General features: G+C 37.3%; 1 protein-coding gene across 1 annotated transcript in view; it reads left to right on the plus strand.

Annotated features, from left to right (window-relative positions):
• GMDS (GDP-mannose 4,6-dehydratase) overlaps nt 1-16,928 on the plus strand; it is a 416,345-nt gene that overhangs the window by 143,903 nt on the left and 255,514 nt on the right. The window contains exon 5 of the mRNA XM_082044403.1: nt 16,656-16,848. Coding sequence (XP_081900529.1) covers nt 16,656-16,848 — 193 coding nt within the window. The remainder of the gene's footprint in view (nt 1-16,655; nt 16,849-16,928) is intronic.

Here is a 16,928-nt window from a genome sequence, read left to right on the forward strand (position 1 = left end):
TGATGGATGAACTGTAGACTCATTGTGTTAGAAATACCTATTTCATTTTACAAGCTCAGCCCCAATTTGACAAGGCAGTCATCCTGTCTTATAACAATAGGAGTAACATCATGGAGTCATAGTTCAGCTCCAGTGAAAGATTTCATTCAAGGATTTGATGACTATCAAAAGGAAGTGTGAGAAAAATAGTGTGACAGCTAAAAACTTTGTTATCCCCTCTTCCACTGTCTTGAACTGTAAATTTTCCTTTATGTTTAAGGTTAGGTGAGAATTCCCAGTGCAGGCAGCATAATTTTCAGCTGAGAGAGATTTCAAGGATGAATGTGCAAATTTTAAAGAGACAAAGAATTAATCTGAACTCAAGCTTGTACTGTGTAAGACGTGCATTTTAGAACAAGAGTTGCATCTCATATGTTCTTAAAATAGCTTCAGTTTTGTCATTTCTAGTGGGTTTGAAGAAAATAATAAATATTTGTAACAGACTTCTGAGATGCAGTGTGTGTTTCTCTATTGTATACTGGGAAGTCTTTACATACAATTTTATGAGCATACTACTTTTTCAGATACTGAATATCATACAAATACATTAATGAATGGATTTTGCATTTAGAATTTTGTGGAAAACTATCATTTCAAAAGGGTTAGTGGTAGTTAAATATTGATGGGAACTAAAGTCTTGGGGATATACAAGACTGCTAGGATCAGATAGCTATATACTTTTGACGTAGTATCTAATTAGATCTCATACCTGCATATGATAAGTTCCTGTAATAAGATGATGCACAGTGTTACTGTCTGCTGGCAGAGAGTGAATAGTATCAGTGCAGTAAAGTGAATCAAGTATCTATGTGTTCTTTCACTGGAGGAAGAAAATGCATTATTTATTTTCTCATTCTACAGGGTAAAATTCCCCGTAAATATGTTGTTAGGATGATAGATTGCTATACTTTACAAGTGTAATAGCTCTTTTCTCCATATATTTGGCAAGCTTATAGCATAAAAAAATGTGTCTGCATCTGCATTTCCATACAATGAAGATGTAAGTAGATACCAATTAGTTTGAATTAGATACATGCTAGCTAAGTCTCTTTAAGGATTATTTGTATAGCCAGTAAAGCTTGAGAATTATAAATGGTTTGATTCTTAATGTTTTTAATAAAACACTTTCTAGCATTATCCACTTAATTTTTAGGAAGAGTTCAGCCTTCCACAAGAGAATGCAGAGAGTATAAAACTTTTGTACTCTCTAATGATATCTTTTAGCACTACAAGCAGAAAAAAAATAGTGTAGTTGCTGTATGCAGGTAGTATTATCAAACAGCGTTGGAGGTCTAAGGATAACACAGTTTATCTGAATTTTCTGAGTAACACCCTTTGCAGAATGAGGTTTAATAGCATTTTGTTTGTTGCATTTATTAATCCTGTGACTATATTAACTGAAAGCTACTGACAAGTTTGATTTATGTACATATTTGGCCTTCTTTGACTTTCATATTTAATGACTTTTCTTTATCTGTGTTTTTGTTTGTTTATCATACTGATATGAGATGTGATACCTTTTGGCTCATGCTCTTAATTAGGAAAAAATAAGAACTCTTAACAGTTTGAGCTTAAACTATTCCCTATTGTAAACTATCAATCTTCTGTTTTTCATAATCAGAAATATACCTCTTTCCCTTTCCTTTTCCTCCCACTCAACAAAGAGCAAAATAGACAGTACTCAAGGGTGTGGTATCATAAGATAATTGCAGCCCTGAGGGATTTGAGACACTTGGGTGCATTTCATACCTTATAGCTGTCCAAGGATGAGATTTTCACACGAAGGCTCCACCCCACCATATTTTATTTTTTATTGCATAAATCAGTCTATGTGCTTAGGGATAATTTATCATTTCCCTAATATTCACCAGGGTACAAGCAGTACTATTCTAATTCCATTCAACCTCCTTATTTCTCCCTCCCTCTGCTGTTCAAATAATAATAATAAAAAAAAAAAAGTTGACAAGATGCTAAAATGATATAATGGCAGTTCTGTATTTAATGCAGAAATCGTACGTTATCCTAAAAACCCTTCACCCTTGAGTACTCTTTGTACTTCTGAGAACATGATATATGGCTGAATAGTGCACTTAGCAACCATGACTTCATTTAAATCTTCCAGTTTCTGAGAAAGGGATTACTGCCTAGAACCTAACTGATATTAAAAAAATACATATTTTCAGATGCAATGGCAGTTAACATCAGCTTAACTTTGTGTGCGGAGAGAGCACTCTCACAACATGAGAGGTGTGAAAATCTACAGAAATGGAAACATTTGCTGAGGTTTTGCTTTCATGCCAAAACTTTTTAATTTTTCACAAATTATAGAATTCTTCATCAACATTGACTACTTACATTTCTCAGCCTTCCCAGCACAGGTACTTCAGAATATACTAGTGATACAGAATCGAAAATTCACAAATGTTTCCAGACACTTTAGCAATTTCCTTTCCTTCTCTGGCTAACAGGCAACACCAGAATGCTTCTCCCCACGTTCTTGTGGTTCCTTGACAGAATTTCATGTATTCCAGGTGATGATGCTCAGAGCCCCAAAGCAACTTGGGGTCAGCACTCTGGAAATTAGCTAAAAGTCCTACTGCAGCCATGAGACATAGCGTTCTTAGCTTATGTCAGTGTCGTGTGCAATCACATATCTTAACTTGTGGTGTTTTTTCACCCAGCCGTACTTCACAGCTATTCAACACGTCTCCCTCATGGACAATCACTGCTCATAATGACCAGTGCAGCAGGACTCTCTCAGTGGTGTGTAGAAGTTCTAAAGATTACCCTTTTTCATACTCGCATTTGCAGGCAAGTTAGTATTGTGACCTCTTCTTCGGCTTAATACGATGTGATAAAACTTGTAGGTGGAACTTGTGGGTTTTTTTTCTTTTTTTCATTTTTTGGTGCCTGATGGACAAGCTCTGGAAACACAATTTCCTTAGTTTCAGTTAAATTCTTGTGAATACAGCCTGTTTGGAAGGACATGGAAGCTGAGTATGCTGTGTTACAGAAATCTGCAGGCATGTAAAGAAAATGTGTTTGGAAGGAAAGACAGTTTGAAAAAATCCTGAGATAGACTTACATGCTTTCTTCCACGTTTATCTCTCTGTGAGATAAATGCACCCTGTTGGCATGTGCTTATGATCCTGCCATTTCTTGACTGAGATATCTGTGAGTCATTCAGAAAAGAAAAAGCATGATTGAAAAGTGCTAATTGAAATAAAATATTTGCATACAATAGAGACTTGGCATTTGCCTAAGCTATATATCTTTTAAAAATAACATGCAGCCATACACAGTTTTACAGACTTCACTTTATTTGTGAAATTTGATGTTCCCACTGATCGTTTCCAATGATTTGTTCAACACATTTTGGCAACTTGGTCTTGTCTTCCAAGTTGCTTTTCCAATGTGGCTTATCCTGAGGCTGCAAAATTCACTTTGAAAGCTGATGGAGCTTTTTATATGCCAGTCAAGTCTTACTCAAACCTGTTCAGAGGTGGGGTTTACTGGCACACTGAATGCCACACTCTGGTATAGATGAAGAGGAGCACTGTCTTGTAGGTGTCAATATGGTCTCTTGTCCCTTCTAGCAGTGCAAGAGACAAAAATTTCAATGCTGTGTTAGGCGACAGTCAGCTGGCCTGAACTAATACAGTATTTCTTCATGGGGGCAAGAGAGGAAACTCCCAGACTTGTTGGTTTTATGTGATTGTCTGACTACCATGTCCCTATTTCCTGAATGGTTTATCTTACTTTTCAAGTGAAAAGCAGCTATTATACCTAGCCCTGTTCTCTGTGTCCAAACACAAGAGATAGGGGAAAAACAAGGATGAGGTTAGTGTTCTGGGTTACAGTAGGCAAATCAGTTGTAATGTTCTGCTTTGATTTATGATCACCATGCCTCATGACTGCCAAACATGCCTTTTAAAATTAATGCCTATACATTGTTTTCTAAGAATTGTAGTCAAGAGGCTTTGGTAGTTAATAATAAATACAAGAATAAAGACAAAGGGGGTGCCAGGAGAAAATCTAGCAGACTGATTTATTTCCTGAGAGGATCATTCTGCTTGTTCAGAAAAGAAAAATATAATAAAAAAGCTTAACCAGTGGGTCTCATCCCTTTAAACTCTCTGCCCCTTGGCCTTTTCCCCCTTAGCCCCACATACCTGTCAAGACACATGTTTTTTTCTAATTCATCCCACAGGTTTCTTTCTAGCTAGCCACCCACATGTCTCTGAGGCAGTTGAGTTGATTAAGTAGAACATTTTATGTGGGGTATCACCTTGGAATTCAGAGTACCCACCATCACAGAAAACAGCAGTGTTCTCTCTGAAAGGATGCAACTGGAGAAGACGTAGATTCATGCTTTCTTAAGTATCATAACCACATTAAAATCTGAGTGCTAGCAATGGTGAAAATAGTGCATTCCACTCCTGCAGCTTCCTACACAGGATGAAGAATTATGACAGTCCACTTTGAGGTATGCGATTCTTGCTGTCCCCAACTTGCCTGAAATAGAATGTTAAAATTAGGTGTTACTACTGTGAGTTTACTGAAAGCTTTTTGCAGGTTTATTACATCATTCCCAACAAAGCCATCATCAGCTACCGTATTTGTAGGTGCTATTAATACTCTGATTTTAAAATTAATCATATGTAGTGTTTGTACATGCACTACAGGTAAGCGTATTAGTGTTCGTCTACTAGGGTTCACCTACTTTAGCATTTCAAGGTGGGGTGGGGTTTTTTTTGGTGTGTTGGTTGTAATTTTAATAAATGTAAAGGATTCAGTGGTTTTCTTTCAGGGCAAGTACAAACCTCAGCCTATTTTATTTAAAGAATCTCTTTAGATGTCAGCTGTTCTCAAGAACAAGTAAAAGGGAAAGAATGCTGCTAGTTTTGTGGAGGAAAAAAAAAAAAAAAAAGCACCAGAGATTTATTTTGGAATTGTCATTGTTATAAGATTTTGGAGTGAAATTTCACAGAAGATGGCCTTATGCATTGTAAGAAAAGAAAATTATTTGCGCTATTTGAAAAAACTGAAAAAGACCCCAAACCTGGTTACTTATTTCTTAATGTGCTATTGAATGTTTATTCATTTTCTCAGTCATTCCTGCTAGAGTACTGGAGCAGGAACTGGGAAGGTGGTGACTGTGGGAGTCTTTTGTCAGTACACACACATCCACCCAAACTTGCCCCATGCAATTAGCCATCCCAATTTAATTCTTAACACACACACACACACACACACACACACACACACACACACACAGTAAAAATGAACAAAGGCCTCAGAAATTAATTATGTACTCTGAGGTACGCTGAAAACATTCTAGCTAAAGAGAAACTGATGTAGGTTTTGGTTGCTTTATGACAAACCCGAAAGAAGAATTAGGTCTGTGGAGGTGTAACATTGTACTAATCGCTTTTAGTACCTGTGGCGAATGAGGGGAGAATTTGGGCTTACAAAGAAGAGTGAGTGGACCAGGAGTAGTTCTGAAGGGATGGCATTTGTTTAAAAGGTGTCAGCTTTTATAGTGCCTTCCTCTAAGGAAAGTACTTTCCTCTTTGTGAAGAACATGACTTTAGTATTTTAAGAATAAACTGAGTGCATGAATGGGGCCAGATGTTTGTCTGCTGAGGTAGAATACTTTCATCTCCTTTGCCACACTGGTGCAGGTGTTGGACTCGGAGCTCTGCACCTCCCTGGGTGCATCAGGGCAGAGGATGTTCCCTAGACAGTTGTGCCCAAGACAACAAGTCATGATTTTTTCTGTGTGTGTGCATACATATGCTTATTTATTTCCTCAAATCTTCATGTTCTCATTTGTCTCCCTGAAGTTCTGATGTGAAATCTCAGCCACAACTGAAGCACCACACTTCAATAAGCTGCAACGTGTGGTCAGAGCTGAGGTGCCTGTCCACTCTAAGGCTGTGATGAGTGAAGTGCTTTGATTTTAGAGTAGCTGACAGCAAAAGAGAGCTAAGATAAATTGCTTTATCTTGCATTTACTGCGGTTTAAGAGTGCTGCCAGATAGAGTTACCTCAACTCCACAGAGAAATATTAACCTGCTTTCTTGCAGTGACTTGGCTGTGTCTGTACCTTTAGTTTTCAAATTGAGTGGCCAAGTCAGGCATATTTATGGGCAGTCTGTCTAATTGAGTTTATGGTCTCATTAATAAGTGATACATTCACTTTTTTTTTTTTTTTCTTGTAATATCCCTGTGAAGTTTAGAAACTCTTTCAGCCACCAGTTAGCTGCGAGGAAGGGCATAGCAATTAATTCTTGATGTTGGGAGGAGGGGAAATCGCTTTTAATTTTAGACGATGAAAAATTAGAGTTTTCCATACAGTGAGAGGTAAAAGCTTTTGTTAAATACTAAAGAAAATGTTGTGGGTTTTTTTTTTTTTATGAAGTAAGTGTGATATCTCTACAGATGCTTCATTCAGAGTGTGCCCAGCTTGGTTGCAATGACTTATAGGACTTACTCAGCAGTCAGTGATTTTTCTCATCTATTTATCATGATATCTGTGCTACATCAGTTACTGTGTTAATATAGCACAGTAACCCAAACCCAAAATAATGAAAATATAACTTGAAGAACTGGTCATACAATTATCAGTGGCTAATGTGCAGGGAAGGGAAGGCAAAGTAACAAACCAAATATTTTTTGTTAAAAAAAACCCAATTTGATAGCAAGTTTTAAATTTCTACTTTAATTTGAAAAATTTAAGAAATTATTTTACAGATGTTCTGCATATGTTCAGTGCATCTTATTTCCAGCTTAAATGCCCTTATAATGAAAAAAGATCCATATTCAAATCTGCCAAAAATCCTTATATGAAGTATTATTGTAAGTTTATTTCCTCACAGAGGGAGGAGCATTTCTGGTACTTCAGAAGCACCTGAGAAACAGGTGTTTGAACTGCTTCTAAGCTTTCTAAAACAATGTCATTTGGCACAAGGAATTGCAGTCTGGAATGTAGTCTTAAGTGATAAATAATAAATGATGAAAATATATGATTTTGCTCTGGCTGAAAAAGCGAGACTTCTGGCAGGGCACATAAACCTAGGGAGTTTTTACCTTATGCATCAGTAGGAGTTACAAGAGTCAGACAAGGTAGTAATTTGCAAAGCACTGGGGTAATTCTAGCTTCTAGGCAACATAAGAGTTGTATCAACATTTGGGAGGATCCGTTGTGCTAAGTCGTGTTTTGCAGTCTGGTTGGATATGAAGGAAAAGAGAGCAGATACTATTTGTTGTCAATAAAGCTGTGCAACAGTAGATTATTGCTTTAATTCAATATATGTCTTGCCATCCATTGAAAGTCTATCAAAATCATAAGGTGTTGAAAATATGGGTTTTTTTGTCAGTTTTGTTTATTTTTTCTTTCTTTTTGCTTGTGATGAGATTTTTATCACTTCTGTGCGAAGTATCTTTCTACGTGTTCTGAAAGCATTAAGGAAGCATGGGTGAAACTTTTTTAAAAGGCACTGGAAGTAAAAAAATATATATACATATATATACATATATAGTAACCTATTTGTCACGTTAGAATTTTAAATAACCTGTATTTTTAAATTAATTTCTTCCAATGCAAAAGTGAATAAAAATGCTGCTATTTCTTCCAAAGTGACTGCATTCCCTGCATGCATTTTATTCATAGCTCTCTATTCCCCTGGTACACATAAAGCAAAATGAATTGGCTATCTTTTTACATCTCCTTTTGAATGTTCTCTAGTGACTCTGCAAGTTGCCCCTTTTTGTCTTTCTACTAAATAGCTTTTAAAGCTTCTGGCACAGCTGGACTTCAGTATGTATGAGACATTTAAGGTATTATGGTGTCACTAGCCACTGAAGCTACAAAATTTGAAACATTGTAGCCCATCCTGACTTTGCTGCCTGTGCCTTGGGCTTAAAAAGTTGGGTAAAGATGTATATTGTTGAAAATATCCCTGAACAAAATTGTACTGAAAAGGAATAAAGAATTAGTGCTTCTTTTCTAAAAGCTTCTTTTCTAATCTCTGTAATTTGAAACTAAAGACTTTGAACAGTGGGATGGAGATTGTTCTGCAAGATAAATCCCTTGCATCATATAACCCTGACAACTCCCTAGTTCCGTCAAATTAATAACAAATGGATGAGAAGATAAGCAAAACTAATGGTGAGGTTACATTTTTGTGACAAAGGTTTATGGCCATACTGAGTCTCACGTTCTGTGATATCCCTTCTGCTTTTCCTCCTCCACTTTGGTATTTTTTTTACTCTCAGATCTGAGCATTCCTCTATCTCAAGCTCTTTTGTGGAGGAGATATGATGAATAACAAGTTAGCCTACGTGCCTCCAAAAAGTTGCCATGAACAACTCTCCACTCCCTCAGTAAAAATCACAGATTTTCTACGAGATCAGGCCTCGTTCTTGCACACTGTACATCCACTTTCTACTCATTGGATGGTGCTATGTGTCCAAATACAGAAACACACTGCTGTAATCCCATCTCCCTGTCTTTTTAAAATTGTGCAATAGTTTAGTTCGGGAGTAATCTCTGAATGTCATCTGGACCGACTCTTTCCATAAAACAGAGCCAGCTTACAGCAGGCAACTCAGGGCTATGTCTGGTTGAGTTTTTAGTATCTCCAAGGGTGGAGATGGCACAGCGTCTCTGCGCAACCTGTTTCATTGTTAGACTACCCACAACAGTGAACTTTTTTTTCCTAATACAAAAGTGTAGTTTTACGTGTTTCAACTTGTGTCCATTGCCTTTTGACCTGTCTCTGGGCAAATCTCTTTTAAGCAATTGTGTTAAATTAATACACTAAATTCTCCAGACAATAAGCAGAAGAATAAACAATTTATAAATCATCTCTATTCAGAGATCTATTCCATAACAGACCTTTCAGTCAATAGTCAGTAACCAAGACAATTGTATGGGATGTAGGAGACTTTATTTTATTCAAATGGACTCAAAGGGAATGGGTATTATAATTTAAGGATTGTGCTATCAAAATTTAAAAAATAATGGTGGTTTTTCTATACCTTGTAACTGGTCAGGCATCTACCAGTGGGCTGCTTTGAAGGCAAAGGTGAACATGATGACCTTGTGAGCTGGATTTATAACTGCACCTGCAGTTTGCCAGGGAATTCTGAGGAGCTGCATGTTAAAGAAACTAAACAATGAATCCAGCTATCAATCCCTACTAGTCTGATAAATATAAAACCTTACCTACTGAGCGAGTATTTCTCCATGCTTATTTTCTACTTTGTGTTGAATTTTATCTTTCTCTTTTTTCCCCAGCAAAAATCAAGTACTTCTAGTAGTTTTTACTTATAAAATGGAAAAAAGAAACCTGTTTTAATAATGCCAAGCTATTTCTCTTTAAATATTAGTTCAGAGAGTTTGCATTGAGAATTTGAAATTAATTAAGAGGAGAGTTACAAGGAAAACTTACTCAAGCCAAACCATCAAAAGTTACCATAAGTAACACTGTGGAGTAATGTTAGGAGCTGCTTACCCCTAATCCTTGAGTATTTCACCTACACAAAGAGAGTTGCTGCCACTAAGAAAGGCTCTGCTGCAGAGTAGTTCAGCTTCAAGATGGCTGGGGACTTCAGGCAGTCTAGCAGCACTCCTACTGCATCTTGTGTGGGCAAAACCAGTATAATTTCACTGTGCAGGTGAAAGGCAGTAGTTGCTTCTGGGTTCTACAGCACCTGACCTTTGGAGATATAGAATCATAGAATCATTTTGGTTTGAAAAGACCCTTCACAGTATGATTCTATATTCAAATTCAAATGTTAACCTAGCTCTGCCAAGACCATCTCTAAGCCATGTCCCCAAGAGCCTCAACTACATGTCTTTTACACGGCCTCCAGAGATGGTGACTCAGCTACTTCCATGGGCAGCCTGTTCAATGCTTGGCAACCCTTTCTGTGAAGAAGTTTTTTTCAAAACATTCAGTCTAAACCTCTCCTGATGCAACTTGAGGCTATCTCCTCTCATCCGATAATTTGCTACTTGGGAGAAGATACCAAAACCCTCCACGCTACAACGTCTTTTCAGATAGCTGTAGAAAGCAAGGTCTCCCCTCAGCGTCCTTTTCTTTAGGCTAAACAGCCCAGGTTCCCTCAGCCTCTCCTCATAACACTTGTGCTCTAGACCCTTCACCAGATTTGCTGCAGGTTTTTGCTCTTCTTGTTATCCTATCTTTTTTCAAACTTAGAATTATACATTTTTTGTGCGACTTCTGCTTCATCCCACCCATTTCTTCCCACATGCTTTTCCCAGAGCTTGATATACTTGAAGAAATGAAAAATGGGGAGCCATGAATAAAGCCAGCTCTGCTTCATTTGTGCTTATTTTAAGGGTGCAAAGGCATGTGTATGTGTTTGGGGCAATGAGCAATCTTACATTCAAGCTCTGCTTTTTTCTGTGTAATGAAAAGCACTTTGGAGTTACTTGTATAAGACTGAACTGGTCCCTGAAGCGGAGTCTGTTGTGGTTTATGGCAGGTCATAGAACATGGATATCATGAAGGATCATTTAAAGTCAGTAAACAGCCAGTAGCTTATTTTTGCACTTTGGTTTGGATCTTCTCACTCAGTGGTGAAGGTGAACTACTGGTCCGCTGATGTCAAAACCAAATTTCTAACCACTTCAAGAAGTCTCTCTGGTCACTCAGCCTGCAGTCCAGAGTGTGATAGAGCTGAAGTGGAATTCAACCACTGGGACCTCTCCATAAGCACTGGCAGAGAAGCAGGTCTTTTATCAGCTGCACTACTTATTCCTTTGCATCCAAGTTATACAAGCTCTCTTGCTACAGCAGTATTATGAATGTCTTGGGTTAACATGAATTGTAGGAAAAAGCGTTGACTTCTGCTTCCACTTACAAAACCTTTTCTTGCTAATTCTCTACTTGTAGTTATGTTGTCAAATTACTCTAATTTTATACAGGTTACTTTATTTTTTCTGTATTATTAATGAGAGAACAGGGAGAGAAATAGAAAAGAAGATAAATCTACAAAAAGCATGTTCCTTTTTTTCCAAAACTCCAGATGTTATTTTTTCACTCAATTTCTATTCAGCTAAGAAGTTGAATAGGGCTTTAAGATATCAAGAGTGTTGCTGAATAATAAACAGTTCAGAGGTATTGCATTGATTACTTTTCTATACAACAAAAAAAAAATTAGTTGTTTGGGGGATTTTGGCATTTTTCAATTACTTCTTTTATTGGGTGAGAGGGCAATGAGTTAATAGTTTATTACAAGTTAAGGAATTGAGGGGAAGAGGAATCATCATATTATCCTAGAAGGTTAGCTGACTTTTTTATAGATATTTAGGTTCTTATCTGTCCCCTTGATAACTCGCCACACCTCTAAATTCCTTGTATTTGCTAAAATCTCTAGGATTTTTCCCCCAGTGTGTTAGGACTTTATAGGAATGCTTGGCCCATAGTCTGTATTAGATTTAGCAACTGGAATGTTATGCTTTAAATGCCTGTTCCTAGGGGTTGAGTAGTTTGTTTACTGAGATGATATAAGTAATCCCAGTGGTTTTTATTGGCAGATGAAGGCACACTGAATATTCAAAGCAAACATAATTGATTTTAAAGAATACAAAAAAGCAACCGCTGTGAAACTTGTGAGATTTGAAACATTTCTGAGCAGATTTTCCACTTGATTGTCTTCTTAGGTGTAAACCTTTCTCAATACTTAGAGACCTGATACATATCTTGTACTCTGATAAATCTAAAGAATCTACTGTAGCTTTTTTCAATAGAGCAAAGATGCTTATTTAAATGTTATAGTTAGGTTAGCCACCTTTGCTTTTACAGAGAAAGAATAACAGTTTTCTTTTATATTATCCTATTTCCTCCTGGGGCTTCACATAAGCTTCACTCTTATAACATCAACCTTCCAGAAATCCCATCTTCTGAAACTGAGAAGGCTGTAAGGAGGAGATGAAATTTCAAATCATTATTTATATTCCTTCAGTAGAGTGTTGAAGCATATTCTGCCAGCACGTTATTTTTGATTGAAAGGTAATAGTTAATGATTGCAGTCCATCTGTTGGATTGTTCTAAATGATGAAACAGAGAAGTATCTCACAAAGGCAACCCTATGTGTGTGCTAAATTGATATGTATTTCCAGAATATCACCACTGTTGACAATGCATTGGTCAGAAACAAGTACTATTAAGTCAGTAAGCTTGTATATAGTACTCACAGACATGATAAGAATGTGTTCTTGTGGAGGTTAAGACCCATATGTTTTCATTTAGATAGTTTTCAGTAAGCTTTTAAATCTTATTAAAGACCTTCCTAAGCTTGGTTTTGAATGATCAGTTAGGAAACATCATATTTAAAACATTGCTTTGTTAAATTCAAATCTCTTGTAGAGATTGAATCTGGCAACTATAAAGAAAGAAAGAAATAGGGAGGTAAGAGTTCAAATTCAGAAAGTAGAAATCACTTCACAAAACTTGTTGTCATTCTTGGAACCACGTGAAAGAATAGACATAACATATTTCAGTATATTCATGTTGTAACATTCCTGGAATTGCAGGACACAACTAGTAAAATCATGCTTTTGTCAAGAAAGTTTTATCATCTTTTGGGTAAGCCTTGCTGTGGAAATCTATACTTGCCCAAGAATATATTTGCAATATACTATATTGGGGATGAATCCAGCCTTAAATATTTTCAGCATATAAAAGTCCCATGTACCTAAGGATTCCATTTTAATATTCTTTAAGGCAATTCTGCAAGGTCTTCAGGGATGAGAACCTGGAACTTAAGTACATTTAACCAAGGATTCATGTGTCTCCATATTGTTCTGTCCACTGCTAACAATACACTGCTGTCATTACTTATTGAATGGAATAAATAGACACATGTTAAACATGCGCATTCACAGTATCTCCAGAGATCAACTATGTCAAGTCCAAAAGCGTGCTGTCCCCATTGTACGTGGGAAGGGAGTGCCAGGGTACTCAGAATAACATATTCCAAGTACACAATGTCTGCTTTGTTGGTATGTCATGCTTTTCCTTTGTCACAAAGTCTGTCCAAAAACAGTAAAGAAGTATTGGGTCCGTGCCTTCAATACACTTTGAGAAAACTTTCAGGTTTAAAGTTTCTACCAGGCAAAGAAGCTTCTTTTCCCTACTCCAGTCATCACAAAAACTCCTGGTGTTGTCTTCAAAAAAAGTTGGTAGTTGTATATCTTGCTTTATGCAGTTGACAGTAACTGGTAGTTTGGGATTTTTGAGGTTAGAATGGAGCATCTATCTTAGGTAACTAAGTTAAAAAACTAGTGTATATAGTTTCTACAAAGCACAATCAAGGCCATCTCCTCTAAGCTTTCTGTTCTTCCCACTGTCTTTATTGGTGTACAGGGATATGAGCTTCCTAATTCACGCATTTAAGATAGTTGTCATAAATTAGGCTGTTTGAAAGCTCTCATATGTTGATATTACCTAAGCTCTTTTTTTCCACTAGATAAATGTTTAATTATTCAGAAAGTGTGGCTTGTTTTCAGCCTTCCTACACCTGCCTTTATGGTCATTTCCATGAAATTTTTACCTGCTCAAGTAGTCCCACTGGGACTAGCATTTATTGACTCTGATTCTATAGCTGTTTTTTATAACTCAGACCCTGGTCTTTTTTGTGTTCTGCAGACATGTCAGTTCTCTCCTGCACATCCCTCTTAATGATGTCCACGCATTATTGTTTTTTTTTTTTTTCACTTCAGTCTTCATGCCAATCTTGCACAAAATCCCATGTATAAGGAGAGGGAAATAATGTGGTAGGGGATAACTTGGCAGTTTGTTCTACTCTGTCCTGCTTCATTTGTAACTACTTAATCAATCCAGTATTTTATTAAACTCCTTTATGTTGTTAACTTTGAACTAGAATCAAATTAAAATCCAGTGTGCTTTTATCTGTGTTTGACATGTTACTGTCCCCTAAACTGCACAGATTGTCTTAACAGTCCTGTGTTTTTGGTGTTGAAGGTTTTTGCGGATAAAATCATTTTTTGTTTTCGTGAAGGCCATTCTAGTCTAACATACACTCAAAAATGAAGAGAGTTTAGCGGTCTGAGTCCTGTCCCTGGTGAGCAATAGTCCGCATTACAAAACCACCAAACAGGCACAAAGCTGGCAGTTTCTGCTCAGGGACACTCGGACCCAGCCAGCATGGAGGCAGAATTACCTCACACCCCAGGGAGTGATTTTTCTAGGTGAAGATTGAGGTCATTTGTAAGGCAATAGGGAAAAGCATAACTTGTGAAATTGGTCTTCACATCAGCAAAGGAGAGCAAACCCCAGCACTGCTGCCACAGGCTTATTGCTCACTCTGCTTAAGAGGTTTCATAATATGGGATCTCTGATTTGAGACCACCTCAGTTACATGTGCAATTTGCCCTTGTAGTAGAACATGTAAGCAAAGATTTGCATTTTGGGGTGATGTTTTTAACAAGTTATTTGTTAGAAAAAATACTTTAATACAGGTAAATTCCTTGTTCTGCTACAATTAGTAAGTGTTCTCCCTTTACTTAGAGAGCTAGGATGTTACTGTGAATATGTGAAGATGGTAGCCATATGGCAAATATACTAATTTATGTCCATTAGTTCATTATTGACTGTATCACCTATTCATTAAGATGGTTTTCCAAGAGTTACTCTGACAGAAAAGCTGAGAGACCTTAAGTGGCTGTCATCTTTGTGTCAAATGGATTAAAACAAAAAAATGCTCAGCACTTCTCAGTAGATCAGTGCTCAATTTCAGCTGGGTCATACCAGGTTAACAAGCCAAAGTATCTGGTTTCTTTTTTTTTTTTTTTTTTTTTCCCATTTTGGTTAAAAAGTCCCCTAAAAAGTGATGTTTGTTTTTGTTCATACCATTAGCTATTTCAGGTCAAAACTATGTGAGAACATTTTTCTTTTGGAGCACAGTAACACAATTTAGATTATTTCATACCTGTTTTGAATTAACCACAAGTGCAAATTCAAATTAATCTAATTATTTTTATTTCATCTGCTGTGTAAATAAGCCTTAAACCTCTAGTGATTACTGAATAGGGAAAGTGGCTTAACAGGAGAAATGAATACAGGGCTATCTGTCTGAATCTGCAAAGAGCCTGAAAAAACACCTGGTGACAGGTTTCCCACTGATTTTGATGTGACAACTCAGCTTATCCAGCTATGGTCATTTACTCTCCACTCTGTTACTAGTCACCCTATCACTGAATACTAATGAAGGGGGGTTCATAGATTTGTACCATCTGACTTCGGTAGCATCTCACTCACCTCAAGCCTAGATCATATAGAAAGATTGTAGCATTGCCATCACTCTAGTGCTTGTTCCTGAAAGTTGATCGTCAGTCAGAGGGAACATTGGTAGAGTAATTCTTCCTTGCCTCAGGGTGATGAAGGAAGCTGCTCTAAAGATCCATTCTAATTTCCTTTTTGAAGATGTTGACAGGATAAATTTTTTTAAAAAAACCTGACATACAGAAGCAAAACCCTGGTTTGAAGAAAGGATAGAGAAGGATGGAAGACAGCAAGCAAGATTGTCTCTGTGATGGGGATTGGTGGGAGAAAGTTCCTCATACTCCAGGACCTCTGTTGACACATCCAAACAATCAGTCCATATCCATCAAGCAAGCAGAGTGAACTCCTTTCTGGGCCCTTATTTTCCTCCTAACAGATTGGGGCGGTCACAACACATCTCTTACCTCCAGTTTACTTTTCACAGTTTTTATTTTTCTTCTGCAACTGCAAGGAATAGAATTAATTTTTTTTTTATACACTCTGAAAGCTTATACTCAAGCATGTCTTGTGGCCTATCACAATCAAGTTCATCATAAAGATAACTGAGAACTACTGGACCAGGGAGAGAAAGAGGAGTCTTGGCCCAGCAGCACCAATGACTTTATCTTCATACTTTGACAGATATGTCAGTTGTAGTAGATGACTGCTTTATTTTAGACACCTCCACCCTTTGCTCTCCCACTTCATCATCTTCCTAACCTCTGTGCAGAAGGCACATCTCTGATGCACCTTAGTCAGGTGGGGTTGGGAGTCTCATTTGAGAGCAGGTCATTCTAAGCTTCTCTCTGTTTTGATATATGTTTAAATGCAAAACTTCGGACTGTGTTTAAAGTCTGTGAGGTTTTTTAAGAAATTTTAATGTACTCATGCTGTCCATCTAACCTATTTTTTTAAAGATATTTTGGATAACTTTAACTAAATTCAAGTGTGTTAAAGATATTAAGCCCAAGTGATTATTGTGAAAATTGGCAACTGTGGAGATGAGAGAGACCTGGATACTGCTCCTGCTGTAGGGAGGCTTACCCCTTACTTCACATGGGAAAATAATCCTGAGAGATCAGTGAACAACCAGTCTTTTGGTTCTGCTATTTATAGAACTACTTGTTTATTCTTAGAAATCCCTTGAGGGTACTTTTGTAAACTAAGCATCTATGCTGTATGGAAGTGTCTAGCTAGTCTGTGACAAGTGATGTATTACTTTGGTTTTACATGATTGTGGCATTTTCTGATTCTCCTAGTAATACTGATGTTGTTGTATTTCTTTCTCTCCCCAAGATTTCTTTTGACCTAGCAGAATATACTGCTGATGTTGATGGGGTTGGCACTTTACGCCTCCTAGATGCTATTAAGACCTGTGGCCTTATCAACTCTGTGAAGTTCTACCAAGCCTCCACCAGTGAACTTTTTGGAAAAGTGCAAGAAATCCCACAAAAGGAGACCACCCCTTTTTACCCAAGATCGCCTTATGGTGAGAATTGCTGATGTGTGTGCGTAGCGTCTGTTCTCCATGATCATGTCTCAGGGCTGAAGTCATTTGGGTGTGAGATT

The sequence above is a fragment of the Streptopelia decaocto genome (genome assembly GCF_964273445.1).
Source record: "Streptopelia decaocto genome assembly, chromosome: 2".
NCBI classification, from domain to species: Eukaryota; Metazoa; Chordata; class Aves; order Columbiformes; family Columbidae; genus Streptopelia; species Streptopelia decaocto.